At 34.4% G+C, this 24132-nt stretch overlaps 2 protein-coding genes across 3 annotated transcripts; both read right to left on the reverse strand.

Moving 5' to 3' along the window:
• Positions 1–11943: 11943 nt before the first annotated feature.
• Positions 11944–16776, reverse strand: LOC125861841 (uncharacterized membrane protein At1g16860-like). 2 transcript variants are annotated; one of them, XM_049541726.1, is made up of 5 exons: positions 16591–16776; positions 14951–15939; positions 14010–14165; positions 12542–12753; positions 11944–12377 (listed from the first exon to the last, which is right to left on the reverse strand). In XM_049541726.1, the coding sequence occupies exons 2-5, from the start codon at positions 15806–15808 to the stop codon at positions 12185–12187; spliced, it is 1419 nt and encodes a 472-aa protein (XP_049397683.1). In that variant the 5' UTR covers positions 15809–15939; positions 16591–16776; the 3' UTR covers positions 11944–12184. The 2 variants fall into 2 exon arrangements, with proteins under 2 accessions (XP_049397683.1, XP_049397684.1); XM_049541727.1 differs by having other exon boundaries at positions 16485–16602.
• An 808-nt stretch (positions 16777–17584) lies between these two features.
• On the reverse strand, positions 17585–22555 carry LOC125861842 (uncharacterized membrane protein At1g16860-like). The gene is made up of 5 exons (XM_049541728.1): positions 22388–22555; positions 21014–21974; positions 19874–20029; positions 18325–18536; positions 17585–18104 (listed from the first exon to the last, which is right to left on the reverse strand). The coding sequence occupies exons 2-5, from the start codon at positions 21869–21871 to the stop codon at positions 17912–17914; spliced, it is 1419 nt and encodes a 472-aa protein (XP_049397685.1). The 5' UTR covers positions 21872–21974; positions 22388–22555; the 3' UTR covers positions 17585–17911.
• Between the last annotated feature and the right edge of the window lie 1577 nt (positions 22556–24132).

The raw sequence follows: 24132 nt of genomic DNA on the forward strand, positions 1-24132 counted from the left end.
ATAGGTTGAGGTCACAATGGGATTCATATCAAGAGTTGGGGTCGGGTCCTGGGTTTGATTTGGGGTCCCAGGTTGAGGTTTGATTTTGAGGTTGGGGTTAGATCTTGGATCGAGGTTGGATATCGAGTCCAGATCGGGAGCTGAAACTCATGCCGAGGTCAGGTCTTTGGTCGGGGTTAGATCCTGATGTCGAGTCTTGGGTTGGCATCAAGGTCGATGTTAGGATCGGATCCCAGATCAGAGTCTAGCTAGAGTAAGTGGTGGTATAAGGGGTGGTAGAGTTGAAAGAGAGCTTTTGCAAATATTTTTTCTTACTTCACGTAGAGAAGCCATTTTCCTTAAATTAGAATAAAATAAGTCCATTTGAAAATTATTTTTCAAAATATTTAAGCCAACTAAACGTGAAAAAAATGGATAATATTTTTTTATTGTTAAAGTTGATTTCAGTGAACTCATTTAAAGGTTCTAAATTTTTTGGTTTTAAGGAATTAAAGTGGGTTAGAGTCATTTATCTTCGGAAAAAGGTCAAATATATCCTTGTACTATTTGAAATAGTTTAAAGGGAAAAACGACAAATGATAACAGCAAGGTTAAGGGAGATCACAAATAGAGAATTAAATATTAGAATGCGGAAGCACAAAGAAAAGAAACAAAAAAACTAAATAAAGATATGGGAAATTCGAAGGAAAGATCCACGAATTTCCAAAGATTAGATGTTCTAAGGCCTTGAAAAGATCCAAGTAACAACGTATAGATTTATGGAAGAAATCTAACGCCTTTACTTGAGAAAACGAATCAAAACGATAGATTCGGATCTTGACCGCTTTATGAGTAACTAAAGACAATAATTAGTATGTAGAAACTAATCACCTTCTAAAGAATACCAAAAAGAAACCAAAGATATCACAAGAAGAAGTTACTTTATACCTTAAACTATGAAACTAGTAAAGGTTTAAAGATAAATTCTCAAAGAACAAGTCACAAAGGTTCAAAGAACTCTCTCAAATATTATTAATATCAATCTAAATTGTCTTTAATGAATGAAAAGGACTCCTATATATAGGAGAAGGGAAAAACGTCCAAGAAGCCAAACCCTAAAAAAACAATTACAAGGAATCCTACTCTAGAAAGGAAATAAAGTAATCTAACTAGGAACAAATTTAGTACTTCTAGGAAAGCATTAAATGGTACTTAGGAGACCATAAATAGACTAAGGAAAATATTAATAACCTATATATAAATAAATAAATAAGGTAAATCCCAACTAGGAAAAGAATCTTGACAATCTTGGAAAGTTTGACTAGTCTTCTCTCAAAACTTGGGCAGAAAGCAACTCTTGTTGTGGCTGATTCTTGGACTCTTCTTGACCTTTTTTGCACGAAATTGGACCTTAAAATTCCTCATCTTGGGCTTGAATTTGGGCCACCAAATAATTGTAGCATTTGGACAATTCCTCTCCCTTGGGCTTGAGCTCTTCTTCCCCAATAAGAAACCTTTGGATCAGCGATTGAAGCCCATTGAGCTTATCATTGAACTCCTTGGTTTGAGATCTTGTTATGGGCCTCCTTGGAGTTTCTAAAGCGTCATCCTTGTCCTTCAATGGAGTAGAGCTTCCTTGGATGCTATCAACAAATATACCTCCCGAACTTTTAAAAATGATATGTTTTTACCCTTCGTTATACTTTAAGATTGTATATACCTTTATCGTCATACTTTTTGGCCATATATGCCACTACGCCAAACGGAACTACACTTGGCGTTATCTCAAACATTTATCCTATTTTATTTTATTTTTACCCTAAAATAATTTTTTTTAATCCCAATTATCCATCCCTTCAAAATTAAGCTTTTCGGCATTTATGCCATGAAGAAGATGAACAACCCGACAGTATGCCATAAAGAAGATGAAATCTGCCTTTACGTGAGCAAATTCACAATCGATTACATCTTTTGGTAGATTTATTTTGTGTTAATCCCAAGCTCCTCCAGCAACGATAGCTCGCCTTCAAAATTCGGTGAGCCACCGCCGCCGATGGTGGTGGACGTGAATTGCAAAGTGAAAGCAACAACAGATCCTACATCGAAGGACATGAAAGGTATCTTAGGATTCTACAACTTCAGTGGTTGAAACGACGCCGTTGGAAGCAGATGTTGCCGTGGATCTGGAGTTTTGCCGGACAGAAAAATTCATTGATGGGACGTTAAATTCCTTTGCCATTGATTGGAGATCTAGAAATTATTTATTGTGATGAAATTCGAATCAAATTAAGTGAATATTTTGAACTGTTTTTGTTCCAATAGTGGTTGCAGATCTAGATACGTAAAATTTAGGGGTTTCTTCGAGAGAACTTGAAATCGGATGGAGCGAACTCGAAGGATATACAAAGGAGCTTTATTTGTTGATCAATGGATATAATTGGAAGCTTTGAGGTCAACAATGGAGAGAATTGGATGTTGAAGCGGACGTCTCTTTGAAGCTAAGGCAGCAAGGGCAGTGAATGGATTAAAATAAATTGATTAAAAATAATTAATTTTGGATAAAATAAATTAAATAGGGCAAATATTTGAGATCATGCCACGTGTCTTTCCGTTTGATCTAAGGATATATATGACCTAAAAGTATGACGGTAAGGATATATACAATCTTAAAGTATAACGGAGGGTATATACACATCATTTTTGAAAATTTGAGGGTATATTTGACCTTTTTCCCTAGTTTAAATGTACCATTTTTATACTTTTGATCCAAACATACCTCTCTTGTTATACTTTCGGTCCAAATATCCTATCAGGCTCCCACTATACTTTGGTACAAATTTATTCTTAATTTTAACAAAAAAGCATGTGTCAAACTTAGAATTAAATAACCACTCCCAATTTTAATTTTTTGATTTTTTCTTTAGAAAGTTCGTTTATTCCGGAAGAATTTCATACCTTTTATAGAAGAAGATGAATCCAAGGGTTTTTTTTAATCAAATTTCATTCCTTTTAATTATGGGTGTACTTAATCGGGTTAGTTCGGATTTTTCAAATATCAAACCAAATCATTTGTGTCAAATTTTTAAAATTATAAATCAAACCAAGCTAATAAAACTTGGTTTTATTCATGTTTTTCAACCTCGGAGTTTTTTGGGTTGGTTCGAATTTTCAAATATCAAACCAAACCATTTGTGTCGAATTTTAAAATCAAACCAAACTATAAACCTTGGATTTTTCCGAGTTTTTGGATTTTCCAATAAAGTATTCATACAAACATATAATAACTTGTACTCTAAATATTTCTTTAGTCCAACCAAACTACAACAATCTAAGGTGTTTCTTAAAAAAATAACACAAAATATGAGATGAGCGATGACACTAAAATATTCAATAAAAAATAATAATGAAATTGTATAAAATAAATATTGCAAATTGATAAGTCATAATGAAAATGATTATAATTTAAAAGTACTAAATCATGTTAAAATAAGTCTAATAAGTATTATTTACATGATTAAACATTAAAGAAAAATTAAAATTAGGTTATGTATTTTAAATGTCTAAACCAATGTAAAACTAAAGAACAAATATTCATTGGTTGGTTTTGGGTACCTCGACACTGCCCGAATCAATGGGCAGCACAGCTGCTCCAAGGGCACACAACCTAGCGACTACATCACAAGTACCTCCTATGAACCCACTGTCACTACGTCCCACGATTACCAACACCTGAAAAATAGAAGAAACACTAGAGCTAATGAGAGACACTCGAACGGAGATTTTAGTACTAAAAGAAATAAGAATAATGATATACAAAGAGAGATTCAATAAAAAAATACATCCTTGTCTGTCCGCAGAATCTCTTTAAAAGTTTGATAGCTATCAAAACCCCCTTCAACCCAGAAGTAGGGAAAAATGTGCTAATCATGAACCCTACAATGATAAACAATCTGAATGCCCAACCACAGGCATTAAGGACGACTCCCCTGATAAACCATCGAACTTTAATAGATCAATGAACCTAATAATATGGAATTGTAGAGGCGCCAACGATCCCAAATTCAGAAGAAACTTTAGGGCTCTCCTTGATTGGCATAAACCCCCCCCTTAGTTGCACTCCTTGAAACCAAAATGCAAAACCATCAAGTCTTGCTTGATAACTTCCCTTCGAAGTTCCTGCAATGGGAAACTCGGGTGACATTGTTGTCCTATGGGATGATAATCTACTCGAACTTGATGAAATCGCCATCACTGGTCAGGAAATACATGACATGATCAAGGTAAGTACACATGATGATTATTGGTTACTTAGTTGTATTTATGCTAGTTGCTACAGGAATTTGAGAAAAGTCCTCTGGGAGAACCTATGATCCATCATGGATAATTTCTTCGGAAAATGGCTAATAGGAGGAGACTTTAACGACCTTCTAAATAACAAGGATAAATTTGGTGGTAACATGCTAAATCGTTCGCGCACTAAAGATTTCTAGTCCATAGTCAACCACTGTGAATTCATAGATTTGGGGTTTAAGGGCAATTAATATACTTGGGCTAATAAAAGATTCACTAATAAAGACAATCTAATTTTTGAAAGACTTGACCGTTTTTTCGCTAATAATGATTGTCTTTTATCCTTTCCTGATGCCCTAGTACGTCATCTTCCAAAAACACACTTCGACCACTATTCTATTATGGTATCCCTCTTTCGAAAAAGATCCTCCCACTACAAAAATCTTTAGGTTCGAAACAATTTGGTGTTCTCACCCCGACCTCCCACCTCTAATCGAGAATGCTTGGAATACCTAGAAGCTACTTCCTAGTTTGAAGATGACATTTCCATCTGGAATAGAGAAACTTTCCGCAATATCTTCAAAAGGAAAAAAAATCATCCTTCAAAGGATAGAGGGTATCCATAACTCCCCAAACTATCCGAGTAGCTCCTTCCTACTGGATCTAGAGCAAGACCTCGTCAAGGATTAAAACAGTATTCTCAAACAAGAAGAGGACTTGTGGAAACTTAAGTCTAGGATTGACTAGCTCAACGAAGGGGATGCTAACACCAAATTCTTCCACTCCACCACCCTTATTAGGAGAAAAAGAAATAGGATCCACAACCTTCAAACAGAAGACAATGCATGGATCGAAGACCCAACACAAATCCTAAACCATATAGAATCCTACTACTTTTCACTCTTTAAATCGGATCACTCAAAATCCAAGCAATACCAATATTTTCTAGGACATGTAACCCTCTCCGACTCCGAGAAGGATTTATTAAGTCTACTACCCTCCAAGAAAGAGGTAAGAGGAACAATCCAGTCTTTTAAGCCCTTTAAAGCTCGTGGGCCAAACTGATTTCACCCCTACTCTATCAAAAATATTGGCATATTGTAGGTCCATCCGTTATCTCTTTCTACAAGAATGCTTTCGTTAACGAATGCATTCTTGAAGATAGCAAAAAAACCTATGTTTGCTTAATACCCAAATGCAAGAATGTTATTTCCCTTAAGAACTTCCGCCCTATCAGCCTTTGTAATCTTAGCTATAAAATTGTTACTAAAATAATTTCCTATAGATTGCGACCTTTAATGACTAAATTCATAGGGCCATGCCAAACTATCTTTCTACAACATAGATAGGCCCTGATGATGCCATCATCATACATGAGACAATCAACCACTACATGCGAATGAAAGGGAAAACTAGAAATATGATAGCCAAAATCGACCTAGAGAAAGCCTTCGACAAAATCTAATGGTCCTTCATTAGATACACCCTTCAGTATTTTATCTTCCCCACCAACATCAGTAACCTCATCATGTCGTGTATAATATAACAAACCAAAAAACCATTCTTTACAATGGATCTCATACAATTTCTTTTAATACCTCGAGGGGGCTACACCAAGGTGATCCCCTATTGCCTTATCTATTCATCCTATGTATGGAAGTCCTTTCCCACCAAATTAATAAGGCTGTAATGCAAACGAAATATACCCCCATAAAAATCTCTCTACATGGCCCTCACTTATCCCATCTCTTTTTTGTTGACGACCTTGTCCTAATAGCTCAAGCAACTAAGCAAAATTGTCACACCATTTTAAGGATCCTGATATGTTTTTGATCTTGGTCTGAACAAAGTATTAATAACTCCAAATGAAAAATCCTTTTCTCAAATAATAGCAATGACTTTATTCGTTCTAGGATTTCCAACTCCTTGAAAATCAAATCCACTCACTCCTTTGGAAAATACTTTGGCTTCCCTATTTTTCATAAAAAAAAAACCTACGCGAACGATTTCCAATTCATCATGGATAATATGCAAAATCGACTAGCTAGATGGAAGACGAAATTTCTTAATATGTCAGGCCTCTCTCCCCTATTAAGTCCACCCTTAGTAGTATGGACAATCACGTCATGCAAACTACTAAGCTACATGTAGCTGTTACTAAACGCATTAACCAAATACAACATAATTTTCTTTGGGGTACCACAATGGCCTAAAGAAAGCTCCACCTAGTTAATTGAAACACTACTACTAGAGATAAGAGCACATGAGGACTGGGACTCCAACAGTGTGCAGCTAAGAACAATGCTCTACTTATCAAATCAGCTTGGCATATGTACAGTAGACATCTCTCTCACCAGGAAATTTACTAGAAACTATGGCCTCCAGACTCCTCACAAGCATTTAAAGTGCTCCACTTCTATCTAGAAAACCATCATGTACGGGTGGGGCATATGTTTGAAAAATAGTAGATAGGACCTTAGCAAGGGAGACAAAATATCCTTTTGGTTTGACAAATGAATCCCAAACACTGAAGCCCTCCATACCCTAGTAGCGGGCCCTCTAAGTTTTAAAGACCAAAACCTCAATATCAGCGACCTAATCAAGGATAACAAATGGTCTTTCAACGAATTATCTTTTGAACTCCCTACTGATATCCAGGATCTTATTAAGGATGTCTATATCCCCCAATACTCCTCCTCTCAAGACAGAATAATCTGGGAACATGGTGATAATGGAACCTTCTCCACAAGTTCCACCTATAGAGTCCTTAAGAGTCATAAAAGTGATTTTGATACGAATATTAAGTACAACTGGCTCTGGAAACTTAGATGGCCCAACAAAATTAAGTTCTTCCTTTGGTTAGCCTCCCATAATAGACTCCCTACCGGACAATACCTTAACTCCATATGAATTATTTTTAACCCGAAATGCACTATTTGTGGAGAAATTGAAACGGGTAAACATATCTTCTTGGATTGTGACATAGACAATAAGAACTGGACAAGTCTTAATATCTATGACTCAGTAACCATAATTATAAGGATAGTCCCAACTGGCTCTATGAGTAAGCCTACATCAACGCTAGCGTCATGAAATGGCTAAAACCTTCCCCTTCTTCATCTGGAATATATGGCTAAACATAAACAATAACCTCTACCAAAATACGTCCAGCGAAATCCCCTTGGTCCTCAAAGTCAGAACCCTAGAGTTTCTCCATCTAGCCCAAGGGTACCCAACCACAAAACCCCCAAGGGATAGAAGACCCCTCGAGGCCTATTGGAACCCCTTCCCCCCCGTGCGACAATTTAAGTTTAATATAGATGGCTCTTTTAATACCAATACTGGAGAAGGGGGGAGAGGCTGCATAATTAGAGATAAGCAAGGAAATTGGGTAATGGGATGCATCTAAAAAATTAACACTAACTCTTCTAGTGGCACCGAAATTACAACACTCCTTCATGGTCTGCATCTAGCCAAGAGAAACAATATCACAGATTTGGAGATATCTATATACTCAATGGAGGTAATTAATATATTAAACTCCAGCTCTAATGCTTACTCCAACATTGTTTCTGAATGCATGGAGCTACTCCTACAAAACAGGACAACCGACTTGTTAACAAAGAAGGGGAAGATGATGAACGAGTTTTGTTTTGAAGAATGATCAGTTCCCCAATGTTTGTTCTTGATAGCCTAGAAGCAGACAAGGGTGGAACTCCTTTTGCTAGTAATTCAAATATCTTTTGTAATGCTAATGGATGTATAAATCCAATACTCAACTTAGTATGTAATGCTACAAGTAATGTGGCTGAACCTGTTGCATCAATGCATATTATATAATTAATATTAAATTGTCTTGATTACCAAAAAACAAACAAATATTCAACATTATTGTCATTCTTAGAGTTGAATTAATTTATTTTGTTAGCATTAGTATTGATTTGATTTTGAATTGAGCTTTATTAGAGTTACTAATATCTATGGACTATAACTTTTATTGGACTATTCAAAATTCCAAGTCTCAAAAAACTTGAAAAAATATGGTAAAAGATAAAAATTAGTAAAAATTAGGCAAATGACATAGTATAGGAAATAAATTACTTCCTTTCCCTACTCTTTCATTAATTACCAAAAATCCCTTATTTAGTGTTTTCCGGATACATAATAAAGGAGCGTTGATACTTTAATTTCTAACGCGCTGATACTTAAATTAGTAAGTTATTGTTATCAGTTTAATGCGTTAAAAAAGGAATTAAAAACTGAAATTATAATTGACTCCCACAAATCACGGTTACGTTTCTTCCTTCAACCAATTAATAGTTCATAATCGTCTAACTGAATTTTTTTTTTTTAATTTCAAATCACGCTTATTTTTTACTTTTTTTAATCCTCAAACGTTCTCCCTGTTTTTCGAAAAAACAATAAAAGATTTATCTCTCTCAAATTTGGAACGCTATTTTGTGAAGATTCGACATGAATATTTCGATCTTGTTAAGGCATTCTGGATCATGGGAAAGCGATGTTAGATACGAACGATACATAAGTGATGGTATAGTGGTTTGTGAAAATATTTCGTTTGTGAATCTTATTTCAGCAATTACAGCTGAATTGGGTATAGATGAATTCAAAAAAAACATTGAGGTCAGATACGTTGTTGAAGGAAATTCGTCTCCATTGTGTATTCGGAATGATATGGGGGTGAAATTGTACATAGAAATTAAGAAACATGAGGTGGAATTCGGTATGTATCCTCTATGCATTGATACCTCTGATAAAAGTGATGAAGAGATACAAAATTTCGATGCAACAACAGGTTCAATCGTGTGTGTTGAGGGTGGAAAAAGCGACGCAAAGGCTCTAACCATTGTTGAATCAAAAATTGGTGATTCATACTACATACCAGAAATGGAGGTGAAGAATTATATATCAGATACAAATATTTCTGTTGTTGAAGTGAAACAAATGTACAAGGATAAGGCAACTCTAAAGGCTGTAATGGAAAAATACAAAATAAAGAATAACTAATATGATATTATTATTTGGTATGATTTTAACTTTATCTAACTGTTACAAGAGACAAACAGTTGTTTGATACTAAAATATATTGCGATAAGCTATTTTATACCTAGTGCATAACAGATTGTATCTAACAACTAAGTTATGTGATGTTTTATTTAGTATCATATACGTTCTAGTTCAAAATATATTTTGGATAAATTGTGTATCATATAAGTAATAATTGTTTGGATATTTTGTATCTGATACACAATAGGATATTACCTTTATATCTTTATATAAAAATTTGTTGATTTTTTTTTAATTTAAAGTAATGTTACAAGATTCAACATGTTAAATGATACTAAATATATTGAAACTTAATTGTTTTTGTACCAATTGTAACATATTATTTGATAGTAATTGTGTATCATATACATAATAATTGAATGAGTATTGTGTATCTGAAAATAATATGTTATCATAATTTGTGATTTGCATCAAGGCTACCACATGTTTTAATAGATACTAAATAAATTGAAAATTAGTTGTGGACCCAATTATGGAATATATAGTATCATATATTATGTATATGATAGATATATTGTAGTGGCAGTATTGGTGTATAAGATACATAAATTGGAAAAATAATTAAAATTGGAATACAATTTTTGACCAAAACAGTCTTCAAATTAATAAATACTTAGAAAAACAGTGTTGGAAAGGGAAGGAATATTACAAAATACTAATTAATCGTATCTTCAACACAATACTAAAACATAACTATTCTATATTAATCAGTCCACATTCTACTGGTATAGTGTAGAAACTCTTCGGCCTTGTAGGATCATCGTTATCGCTAACATATCCCGCCTTGAACTTGTTCATCCAAACTTTAAGCAATTCATTGGAATATGTTTAATTACATAACTGACATTCTGCAATTACATAAATGATTTTTATCAATCATAAAAAAGTATATGATACTAAAAAACAAGAAGACATAATATGTACACAAAATCAATCATATTGTATAATTCAATGGAGACTTATCATTAACTATGATTCACAGTACAAAAATCAAACTACATGCAAAATTGTTGAATTAAGCAATTTTCTTATATACAATAATATACAGTGACCAAAATCTGACCTACAAAAAATCACGATTCACAGATGATACTTAATAAAAAAATAAAAAAATTATTTATCATCAGATTTTTAGGAAAAACAGGGGTAAGATATATGATAAAAATTAGGAAAAATGTATGCTTACATTTGGTAATGTTGGTCGAACAATGGGTGGGGCAACCTTTCTACCCCTTTTTTGGAGGGTTTTCGAATCTTTTGAAGTAGTTGCATGTACTTTCTTCTTCGATTTTTTCTTGCTAGAACTTGAACTTGTCATGGTTATCGGAATAGCCAACCTTTTAGAACTGAAATCGTTATTGTTCGGATCTTCTGAAGAAAACATTAGAGATTATTTAGATGTTAGATGCATAATGGAAGATAAAACGATTGATACAAAATAAAAGAAAAAAAAATGGCGGAAATTACAATGAAGAAGATGAAAAACCCTAGTTAGAACTCTGAATCCGGTTTAACAGTGATATGATTCTTTTCAAATTTAAAATTTTTTGAAATTGATAACTGAAATTGTAATGGGAGAGATTGGGGGCGAAATTTAGGGAATGGGAAAGATTTGATTTTGCTTCAAACAAATAAAGTATCGGTTTAGTTGAATTTTGGGGAAATAAGGGATTTTTGTATTTTATTAAAATAGTAGGGAAATATTGATAATAGGTAAAGAAGTGTTGTGTATTTTAGTAATTTGTCCTAAAAAGTATGAAAACGCACAAGTAATATTTAGAAATTACATCAAAGTAAATACTTTTATGTATAAAATAAAATTTTAAAAATTATATATATAATGTCGGGTTGGTTTGGTCTCGGGTTGACTTTCTTTAGTTAAAACTAAACCACCCTAAGTATAGTCGGGTTTTTTCCCAATACCAAACCAAGTCAAACCAAACCATTTATCGGGTTTTTTTTTTTTTGGTTTGATTTTGTACACCCCTACTTTTAATTATTGAATACACAATTTTAGCTTATCTGGTAGCTAGATGAATCCAAGGGGTTTTATCAAATTTCATTCCAAGAGGGGGAACATTTGGACCAAAAATATAACGAGAGATATATTTAAACTATTTCAAATAGTACATGTATTTGATCTTTTACCTTTATTTTATTTTTTACATATTTTCATATGAATAAATTGCAACTCAATTAATTTTCAATCCGCTTATTTGCTACCGGTTGTAGTATAGAGGGTCACCGAAAGTTTATTGACGCTTACATCCAAGTTTGTTCAGGAATGGGAAAAACAGAAAGATAACCTTTTGGTTTAACAATATTACATCATCACCTTTAGAAAATTTAGCAAAGCATATTTTTATATAACACATGTATAGAGAAAATTGTTTTTATCTTTTCTTATTGTTCACTTAACACATGTTGATCAATATAATTCAAGATTCCAAACAAGCAAAGAAAGGAGGTTAATTTGCCAGAAGAGACTTGAGAGTGGCTAAGTGGCCACAAAAGAATAACTAATACCAAATAAACATATCTTGTATCCATTGGGGTATCATACTTTTGTAAAAGTCCCCAACCTCAACACAAATATATGACTTTCTAACCATAACAACTCTCTCAAAAATCATCAGTATCTACACATTTGATGACACCAACACCATTACAACAAGAATAGAAACAAAAAACAAATCAAATCAAATCAAATCGACAAACTATACATATCTGGTTAACTGAGTGAAGATGTCATTCTTGTTGCCACTGACAGAAGAGGGTTTTCCAACATATTTAAAACAAAAACAGCAGACCCTTCTATAATCATAAAGTGCTACACAGGAATGACATCAATCTTTGAACTGTCCTCACATCTCAAAACGATACCCTCCAGACTGGCTGGAAGAATACATTTAGACCACTGACATCCTGTTGAAAGTGGCTCTGGAGGAGGAACAATCATCAGAACGTTATCGTTCCGTCGGACAACTCCCATTACACTCACAGTGCTACCCTCTTTTATATACCTGAACAAAGATTTGGGAGAGGAAAAACCAAACTGAGGACAACTAGATATATACATTAATCAAAGCAGGCATCTAGATATGATTGAGCATGTTGTCTGTTATTTAATCAAAGAACTCAAGCAGAAGAAATATTCAAGATTCATTGAAGTTGAGTTAAACCATACCCTTCTTTCAATCGCATTATTCGGTCATCACTGGATAGATTTCTCTCTGCCAGCCATCTGACAAATTCAGGTGACATGTTCCTATTTGATTGATCAATATCCACAACAATAGACTCTTCGACATAAGGGGTTACTCTTGCACCATACCCAGTTTTGACCAAAGCCCTTAATCCAGACTGGAAATCAGAGATATAGAAATCAGAGACATGCCGCTGCAAAGACAAAGGAAGACTTCAGTTTTCTTTTTCAATGAATCACACAGCATATATAAACAACTTAAGAGTAAATTATGAGGTAAAAATAAAAGGGAACAAGGATGAAAGCAACAAACAAGGAAAGGGAGGTTCAAATAAACGTACAATGACATAGCAGTATCAAACAAACAAAGCATTCAAACTTCTCTTGATATCTGGACATGAACTCACAGATATGACAGACTTTGCAACCTTAGAAGTTTTTAGAACACTTCAAGATATCAATAGTTTTCTAGAATACAAATACATATAAGCCTCATTCTGTCCCTCTGCCTAGAACTTTTCCATCGGTTAGTTGGAACAGTGCTTTGAAGCATGCTTTGATTGGTTTACTTCAAAACACAGGCAAACTGTTTTCTATAAGCTGGAATTCAAAAAAAAATCCATTATAGCATGGTGATAAGTTATTTGCGGTAAGCTTAAAACACATCCAGTAAAAAGGGCATTAGGATTCCTACTTATCCCTATAAACAAGATTTAGATAGTTCTCTTTAAGTTGGAGCCTTCCTATTAAGTGACATTTACATTTTAACTTATCTCGTCTGTAAGACTTATTTCAAAGGCGCAGAGATTTTACGACTTTATCTCAAATCTGAGAAGCGTTGTTGCTTTATTATGTTAGATTTAGAAGATTCCTTGAGCTTACTTTTGTCCCTATTGTTACTCTTTCCTTATTCAGATTATATTTCACACATTCCATATAACTCTTATTACAAACAAGGAACTCTCGATGTTGAAAACTGTTAAAGCAGTGAGACATGCTTACAATTCCAGACAAGCCCAAATCTTTGTCAGTGTTTTTTGTTTTCTCAACTCTATGATATCTGTTATTTTCTTTGACTTAAAGTCTAGCTGTTGATGCTTGCGTTAGGTAGGTTGTGGGTGCAGCCTTTCCCTCGACCGTTCATGAATGCAGGATGGTTCGTGCTGCACAAGTGAGCGAGTGACCCTTTTTCAATTAATGTCTAGCTGCTGAATTTAGAGACCTCGAGATCTCTCCTTAAAGCTTTTCAGTCAAAAAAAAGAGAAGATAAACAGCATAAGAAATATCCTCGAACACATTCCATGAAACACAAAAGAAAGCATTGGAAAATTAAGCAATAATCGTATAGCATTAATTAGTTTCCATCATCCTGGGCCACCACTGCAAGGAGGAACACACAGCAACATTGGTTTCTTTCTAAATGAAGAGGACTTATATAGTCTTTCCTTACCTCCAGCGTACGAAGACCCCAAGAAAACCGACGATGTTCTGGGTTGGCAGATTTTGAATCCCACCCTCGGTACTCATATAAGCTTGTGACTGTATATACACATCTAGAAACCTTCTGAAACGATGATTCAAGAGGGACATTTCCACAGGTAACTACCTATAAAAACATTGAAAGATCCAAAATGGAATCAAAATACAACAAGAACAACATACAAAACAAAAAATATATATTAAATCTAAGCAAGTTACTGATAACATTAGGTAGAGTATTTTAAGCTCATAAAGCCAAAGTTAGAAGTGCCTACAACAACAACATACCCAGTGTGATCCCACAAATGGGATTTGCGGAGGGTGGGGTGTATGCAGACAATTGTTATATTGGAAGACTATAATGAAATTTCGTAGGTCTTTTCAATTGCAATTCTACATTACACAAAGGACATCTCTTAAGTTTTGATATTTTAAACATTATATCTTTTAGCAAAGCCATTGAAAGAATTTGTTTCACCACAAAATAATACACCTAAAGTGAAAAGAGCACTTGAGTTAATCACTAGCAGTCTCATAAACACAATAGAAACCATGATACTCCATTGAGTAGCAATTTTTTAATGGTTTAACACTAATGCATCTATTCAAGACACAAATTAAATCAAGAGTTGAATAAACCATTAATGATAACTCCAAATCAAGCACTTATCTGAACTAACAGCAATACCCGAGTTCAAGATCAACTTTAAGAAATGGAAATCATAACTACTCTACCAAGTTCACATGTCACCGGTCATTAGTAAAGAGAGCATAACTATGACAAATGAGAGTTGTAGTAGCTATTTTCTTATTTGATAGGTGAGAATAGTAGTAGCTATTTATTTTATAGAATGAGATAGGAAGTGCGACAAAGGAAGTACACACAAAGGTGTAGCCAAAGACAATACATACCCCAGAAACTTTAACAAATTGGCCATCTTTTGCAGTTCTAAGCTCAGCATCTGGATACCGAGAAATGTAACCAATGATAGCTTTTCTTCCATAACAAGTATTCCAGGTGAACACCACACAGACTATAGCAAATAGTACAACAACAACTACGAGAAGAATGGGATTGTGAACAGCACCAAGGATAAAACCACCAGCAATAAATCCCATTAAAAATAAAAGAATGATGGACCAAAATATTGTCTTTGGGAAGCTCTTGCGGAAGGAGTATTCCTCACATTGGTTGATGCGAGTAACAGCTTGGTTATTAACTACAGAATAATTCTGCAGCTTGATTGACCCTGTTGAATCCAAGGGACCTGACACTTTACGAGGAGCTCCAGCAGAATTTAGAGGACCAGATGTAATAAGGCCTGTGGTAGGGAGAATTGGTGGGATAGGGCCAGAATTTTGGCGGGACGAAACATTACCTCCTCCAGCTTGAGGACCAGAGGACTTCTTCATAGGCTCCCCATGTTTATTCAAAGGCCCAGAGTTGGTCTTTTTCATAGAAACATATCCAGGAGCACCACCAGAAGTCATACGATTGCCTGAATTAAGTTGACCTGAATGAGAAGTAGCACCACTAAAGGACCCTGTTCTCATCGGGGCATTGCTGTTGATTGGTCCAGATTTCCGCGACCTCGAGCCATCTGCTGGGGTAACAAACATTTTTCCAAGTTCTCCAGACTTTTTAATATCCCCTCCGGTATAAGGCATGGCAACTGAGCTCATGGTGGGGGTCTTTTCTTTTGGCTGCTCAGGCCGGCCAGATACATAAAGGCCACTACTCAACTGATGAGATGGGAATCGAGAACCCATAACACCAACTTAACTATCAGCAGATGCCCAATGACGATACACAAAGACAGTCCCTAACACCCTTGAACAGAAACTTGTTAGCAAGCTCTAAAATTCACCTTCCCTCACTGTATCCAGCAGTGTGGTTGTACCTATTTCAATAAAAAATACTCTTCTTTATTAGACAGAAGTAAATAGTACATCATTGTTAAAAAAGCACATCAAACAAACTGATCCACTTTAGAACATCATCTATTCCCACATACTTGACTTTACAGGAAATTCAATCACATCACTCACAAAAGTATAGCTTCCAATTCATACACCAACAATAACAAAAGAAGACAAATTCCAGATACAAGCAACAAATTTATTCAAGAAAATCACAATTAAATGACTTAAAGGAAGAAGTGGGCAAATGCACAAAGATTTGATTTTTCATTCAGCAATAACAGTAACAGAAAGAGGGATAACAGCACAGTAGCATGACATACATTGATCATAAATTATAGATCTGGTTACCAGTTTAAAACATCATCCATTCCCACATACTTGACAGATCAATTACAAAAGTATAGCTTCCAATAAGTTGATTCATATATACTAAAATTCACAGTTAAATAATGAGTTGGGGCAAATGTAGAGAGATTTAAGTTGTCAATTAGCAATAAAATGCATATATTATAGATCTGGTTACCAATTTGTTGAAATCCCAGAGAATGAGCAAAGGACATTTTCAGCTAGAGATCACAAACCCTAAACATTTGCAAGAGAAAAGGTAAGATGAGAGAGTTGTATTTTACCTAAAGTAAGAAAATGAGTTGAAAGTGTGATTGATGGATCAACAGACTGGGTTTGGGCAGTGCTTGTTGGTATTGCTTTCTTTGATGGGGAAATAATAGTGGAAACTGAAAACAGACCCTCCACCTTCCTTTATTTTGCTGCTCTCCTACTCCTCTCTCTCTCTCTCTCTCTCTCTAGAGTACCTTTTGTCTCCCCTCATATTTCTCATCTATACCACTCAAAACTTCTAAAAACTCAACAACTTAGAATAATGTTTCTGATCGACCTTCGGCTCAAGATAAAAATATTTTGTAAGTAGGTGATCCTATTCAAATTTTGATAGGTAAAATTATTCATTTAATTCGTTCTTTTAAAGGTATTGTATTAACAATAAACTTAATCTAATTTCGTAACTAAAATTTGGAGAGAGTAATGTATATTGGCCTTACTTCTATTCTTGAGAAGATAGAAAAATTATTTTTGACAAAAATGTTGGATCTAATTTCGTAAGTGAAATTTGGAATGAGTGATGTGTATTAGCCTTACTATCTTTGAGAAAGATAGAAAGGTTATTTCTCATGAAACCAGCGGATCTACAATATCAAAAAGGGCAGTAACTTTTGTTCGGACTTTTTATTTATAAGCTAACTCTTGAAAATAAATGTCGTCTCTCTCGTAATGTTTCCAGAAGTAAAGATAGATATTTGTGATTATTTTTTTTTTCACTTTGATAATTTACAAGATGGAGAACTATTCTAACAACTTCTCTGTGCTATTGTACTACTTTATTATATTAGGTGGCTACATAATAGCTTTATTAGGTAAAATGTATCAACACTAATATGTTGGGCCTGTCACCTGTGCTTAGCATGGACATCACTCGTCCAGTATATTTTTAAGTATCGGTAGCAAGCATTCTTATTGTTGAATTTTCAAGATTCTGAACAAGCAAAGTAAGCACGCAATGCTGGAGCAGTGGAGGTTCATTTGCAAGAACAGCATTGAGAGTGGCTAAGTGGCCACAAAAGAATAACTAATACCAAATACACATCATCTTGTATCCATTGGGGTATAATGTTTTTGTAAAGCCCCCAACGATAACACAAGTATCTGACTTTCTAGCAATAAGAACTCTCTCAAAAATCTTCAGTATCAACATGTTGCCTCTACACAATTGATGACACCAACACCATTACAGGAAGTATAGATATTACAAAAAAATCAAATCAAATCGACAAACAATACATCTGGTTAACTGAGTGGAGATGCCATTCCTGTTGCCATCGGAAGAAGGTTTTCCAACATAATGAAACAAAAACAACTTCTTGAATGATAAAAGTGCTACACTGGAATGACATCAATCTTTGAACTGTCCTCGCATCTCAAAACAATGCCCTCCAGACTGGCTGGAAGAATGCATTTAGCCCACTGACATCCTGTTGAAAATGGCTCTGGAGGAGGAACAATCATCAGAACGTTATCATTCCGTTGGACAACTCCCATTACACTGACAGTGCTACCTTCTTTTATATACCTGAACAAAGACGTGGGAGAGGAAAAACTAAACTGAGAACAATATGCATGGAAGGGGTTTAAAAAAAAACTAAAAAATACATTCACCAATAATTCTAAGTTATTAAACTGTAGAGGGTAGAGACAGCATCTAGATATGATTCAGAATGTAGTCTATTATTAATCAAAGAACTCAAGCAGAAGAAATATTCAAGTTTCATTGAAGTTGAGTTAAATCTTACCCTTCTTTCAATCGCATTATTCGGTCATCACTGGACAGATTTCTCTGTGCCAGCCATCTGACAAATTCAGGTGACATGTCCCTATTTGATTGATCAATATCCACAACGATAGACTCTTCGACATAAGGGGTTACTCTTGCACCATACCCAGTTTTGACCAAAGCCCTTAATCCAGACTGGAAATCAGAGATATAGAAATCAGAGACATGCCGCTGCAAAGAAAAAAGGAAGACTTCAGTTTGAATTATTTCAATGAATTACGCAGCATATATGAACAACTTAAGTGTAAATTATGTAGTAAGAATAAAAGGGAACGAGAAGAGCAGGATGAAAGCAACAAATAAGGAAGGAGGTTCAAATATACTTACGATGACATCACATAGCAGTGTCTAACAAACAATGCATTCAAACTAATCGTCATATCTGGACATGAATTCACAGGTATGATATACTTTGCAATCTTAGAAGTGTTTAGGACACTTCAAGATATCAATAGTTTACTAGAATACAGATAGATATAAGCTTCATTCTGTCCCTTTGCCTAGAACTTTTCCATCAGTTAGTGGGAGCAGTGCCTTGAAGAATGTTTTGATTAGGTTACTTCAAAACGCAGACAAACTGTATTCTATAAGCTGGAATTCAAAAAAACTCCATCATATCATGGTGGTACATTATTTGTGGTAAAGCTTGAAACACATCTAGTCAAGGGGCATTAGGCTTCCTACTTATCCCTATAAAAAGGAATTAGATAGTTCCCTATAAGTTAGAACCTTCCTACTGAGTGACATTTATCATTAAGCTATCTCGTCTGTATGACTTATTTCAAAGGCACAGATTTATGACTTTATCTCAAAACTGAGAAGCGTTGTTGCTTTATTATGTTAGATCTAGAAGATTCCTTGAGTTTACTTTTGTGCCTATTGTTATTCTTTCCTTATTCAGATTGTATGTCACACATTTCATATAACACTTATCCCGAACAAGGAACTCCCAATGTTGAAAACTGATAAAGCAGAGAGACATGCTTACAACTCCAGACAAGCCCAAATCTTTGTCGCTGTTTTTTGTTTTCTCAACTCTAAGCTATCTGTTTTTTTCTTTGACTTGAAGTCTAGCTGTTGATGCTTGCGCTAGGGTAGGTTGTCTACATTACACAGCCTTGGGGTGCTCCCCTCCCCTAGACCCTTCATGAACACGGGATGCTTCGTGCACCAAGCGAACCTTTTTCAATTAATGTCTAGCTGCTGAATTTAGAGACCTTGAGATCACTCCTCAAAGCTTTCCATGAAAAAAGAAGAGATAAACAGCACAAGAATGATCCTCAAACACATTCTTGTTATCAATATATATTTTGGGGAAAAAACGCCTGCTCCAGCACTTTCTTTGTTTAATGCTAGGACCATGAATCACAAAAGATAGCATTAGAAAAATTAAGCAATATTCATATAGCATCAATTTGTTTCCATCAGCATGGGCCACCAACGCAAGGAATAAAGCTACATTGGTTTCTTTCTATATGAACAAAAAGACTTATATAATCTTTTCTTACCTCCAGTGTACGAAGACCCCAAGAAAATCGACGATGTTCTGGGTTGGCAGCTTTTGAATCCCACCCTCGGTACTCGTATAAGCTTGTGACTGTATATACACATCTAGGAACCTTCTGAAACGAGGATTCAAGAGGGACATTTCCACAGGTAACTACCTGTAAAAACATTGAAAATCCAAAATGGGATCAAAATACAACAAGAACATGAAAAATAAAAATACATGCTTAACAATATCTATTAAATCTAAGCATGTTACTCAAGACACTAGGAAGAGTATTTTAAGTTCAAGAAGGCAAAGTAAGAAGTACCTACAACAACATACCCAATGTGATCCCACAAACGAGGTCTGGGGAGGGTGGGATGTATGCAGACCTTACCCCTACCTTGGTTGAAAGAGAGGCTGTTTCCAATAAGACCCTCGGCTCGTGAAAAATATTTTCAAAACAGGTTTGAAAAATATAAGAGTAAAATGCTATGTTGAGAAAACTGAAGAAGATAAAAGTATTTTGACAATAAAATAGTAGATATAACAAAGTAAAAAGTACCAGCAACAGGTAATTAAATTGGAAGACAATATTGAAATTTTTGAAGGTCTTTTCAATTGCGATTCTATGTTACACAAAAGACATCTTACAATTTAGATCCCCAATCCCTACTCTAAAGTTTTGATATTTTAAACATTATTTCTTTTTGCAAATCAATTGAAAGAATTTGTTTCACCACAAATTAATAAATCTTAAGTGAAAAGAGAACTTTTGTTCATCATTAGCAGTCTCATAAACATTATAGAAACCATGATACTCCATTGAAAAACACTTTTTAATAAGTTAATACTAATGCATCTATTCAAGACACAAATTAAATCAAGAATTGAGCATACTATTAATGATAACTCCAAATCAAACACTTACCTGAACTAACACTAGTACCCAAGTTCAAGATCAACTTTAAGGAATGAAATCATAATACTCTTACCCAGTTCACATGTCACTGGACATTAGTAAGGAGAGCATAACTGTGACTAATGAGAATTGTAGTAGCTGTTTTCTTTTTTGATAGGTGAGAATAGTCTTAGCTATATATTTTAGAGAATGAGATAGGAAGTACACACAAAAGTTTCACACAAAGACAATACATACCCCGGAAACTTTAACAAACTGGCCATCTTTTGCAGTTCTAAGCTCAGCATCTGGATACCGAGAAATGTAACCAACGATAGCTTTTCTTCCATAACCAGTATTCCATGTGAACACCATACTGACTATAGCAAATAGGACAACAACAACTACGAGAAGAATGGGATTGTGAACAGCACCAAGGATAAAGCCACCAGCAATAAATCCCATCAAAAATAAAAGAATGATGGACCAAAATATTGTCTTTGGGAAGCTTTTACGAAAGGAGTATTCGTCACATTGGTTAATGCGAGTAACAGCTTGGTTATTAACTACAGAATAATTCTGCAGCTTGATTGACCCTGCTGAATCCAAGGGACCTGACACTTTACGAGGAGCTCCAGCAGAATTTAGAGGACCAGATGTAATAAGTCCTGTGGTAGGGAGAATTGGTGGGATAGGGCCAGAATTTTGGCGGGATGAAACATTTCCTCCTCCAGCTTGAGGACCAGAGGACTTCTTCATAGGCTCCCCATGTTTATTCAAAGGCCCAGAGTTGGTCTTTTTCATAGAAACATATCCAGGAGCACCACCAGAAGTCATACGATTGCCTGAATTAAGTTGACCTGAATGAGAAGTAGCACCACTAAACGACCCTGTTCTCAACGGCGCATTGCTGTTTATCGGTCCAGATTTCCGCGACCTCGAGCCATCCGCTGGGGTAACAAACATTTTTCCAAGTTCTCCAGACTTTTTAATATCCCCTCCAGTATAAGGCATGGCAACTGAGCTCATAGTTGGGGTCCTTTCTTTCGGCTGCTCAGGCCGACCAGATACATAAAGTCCACTACTCAACTGATGAGACGGGAATCGAGAACCCATAACGCCAACCTAACTATCAGCAAATTCCCAATGACAATGCACGAAAACAGGCTCTAAAATTCACTTTAGCTCACCGAATCTTGTACCTATTTCAATCGAAATACTGTTTAAGAGTTTAGACAACAGTAAATACTCCATCATTGTTTTAAAAAAAAAAAGCATACATCAAACAAACTGATCCACTTTAGAACATCATCTATTCCCACATACAGATCAACCACAAAAGTATAGCTTCTAATAAGTTAATTCCAGATAAAAGCACCAAATATATACTAGAATTCACAATTAAATGACTAAAATGATGAACAGGGTCAAATGCAGAGAGATTTAAGTTGTCAATTAGCAATAAAATCATAGATCTGGTTACCAGTAAATTGAATTCCAGTCAAATCAAAGCAAAAGAAAAAGCAAATTTTGAAATCAGAGAGAATGAGCAAAAAGACATTTACCTAGAGATCACAAACCCTAATCATTTTGCAACAGAAAAGTGTGGATATGAGAGAGTTGCCATTTTACCTAATGAAGAAAATGAGTTGGAAGAATGAAGTAGTAACATGATTGATGGATCAACAGACTGGAAACTGAAAACAGAGACCCTCCACCTTCCTTTCTTTTGCTGCACAGCTACTCCTCTTACACTCTCTCTCTCTCTATTTTCTACTGCACTCTATCTGTCTAGACTAGCTTTTTTAAACCTTTTTGTCTGCCCTCATGTTTCTCATCTTATATATACACCACTCCAGTTCTAATCCGTATTTGATCGTGAAAATTTTTTATCTTTTTTTTTTTAAGTTGAACTTCGAAAACATGTTTAGTCATACAATTTTTGAGTTGAATTTCGTAATTTTCAAAAATTTGAAAAGTAATAAAGATATATTTTCACTTTTTTCATTCCAAATTAGTCACAAAAATATAACTCTAAAAGTTTATATTCATTGATCAAACTGTATAACTTTAATGTTCAAATATCATTTTTTTATTTTGAAAATAAAGTATGTTATTTTTCAAATTTCATAATAAAACACGATCAAACTCCTACCAAAACTATTTTTCTATAATTAGAATGATGTAAAACACAATTTAGGTCTCAATTTTTTGCCAGATCTTGAATGAAGAATTAAAATACTTGCAAAATCATAAAAAAAATTATTATAAGAAAACACTAAATCATGCTCAAGAATGAGGTTTAATACACAATAAAGTGAGTGAAAATTTTGTAAGTTGGTGGTCCTACTTAAATTTTGATAGGTAAAGTTATTGGTGCCAGAAAATAACTAGCATTAATTTCATCCATTCTTTTAAATGTATTACAATAGCAACATAGCTAAAATAATTTCTTAGGTAAGATTTGGTGAGAGTAGTGTGTACCATCTTTACTTCTATTTTGTAAAAATAGAAAGGTTATTTTTAGTGGAAGCAACGGATCTATAGTATCAAAAATTTGTTCCTGCAACTAGTAACTTTTGTTCCGACCTTTTATTTATACTAGATTAATGTATGCGTTTTGTGTATGATCAAAGTACATATCTCATTTGATTACAAACACTATAGGAAAAAAAGTTAGACTTGAATACGGACGTCGTCATCAACCAGTCGTTAAATTGCTCATTACTAGAATTTTTTAGAATTCATTATTAGCTCATTGCTAAATAGAACTAATGACAAATTTAAATTTGCTATTTAATTTCATTTAGGATATATTTTATTTTCTACTATTTCATCTTTGTTATTTTTAAATTTACATTTTACCAATTTAACATTTAAAATCAGACTATAATCAATTTTGCTTTATTTCTAATTTCTTTCACCACTAATAGTTTTTTTATTAGACAAATTTCATATAGAATAGATGAAGAGTTCTTACATTTTACAAATAACTAAAAATTTAATAACTGTAATTTTAATTAATTTAGAAATTCTAAATATCAGGATAATAATTAAATGACAATAACTACAATAACATACCCAATAAAATTTCACAACTGGGTTAAGGGAGGATAGAGTGTATGCAGAGCTTAAGCCACAAGTGATCTCAAGCTAACCCTCTGAAATGATGCTAAGACGTAAATAAAAATAACTAAAGATAACTTATGCGGAAGCTAAAATTAAGGTAGGTAAGAAAGCTAAATCATAAGAATGTAATATTCCAATAGTGAGTTCATCTAAACAATCGTAAAGTTAGCTTACTATCTGACTGTTTGAAAGCCTCTACTAAGATGAGTTACTAGGAAAAGCCCTCGGCTAACTCTAACTATCTAAAA

The sequence above is a fragment of the Solanum stenotomum genome, chromosome 4, assembly GCF_019186545.1.
Source record: "Solanum stenotomum isolate F172 chromosome 4, ASM1918654v1, whole genome shotgun sequence".
Lineage (NCBI taxonomy): Eukaryota > Viridiplantae > Streptophyta > Magnoliopsida > Solanales > Solanaceae > Solanum > Solanum stenotomum.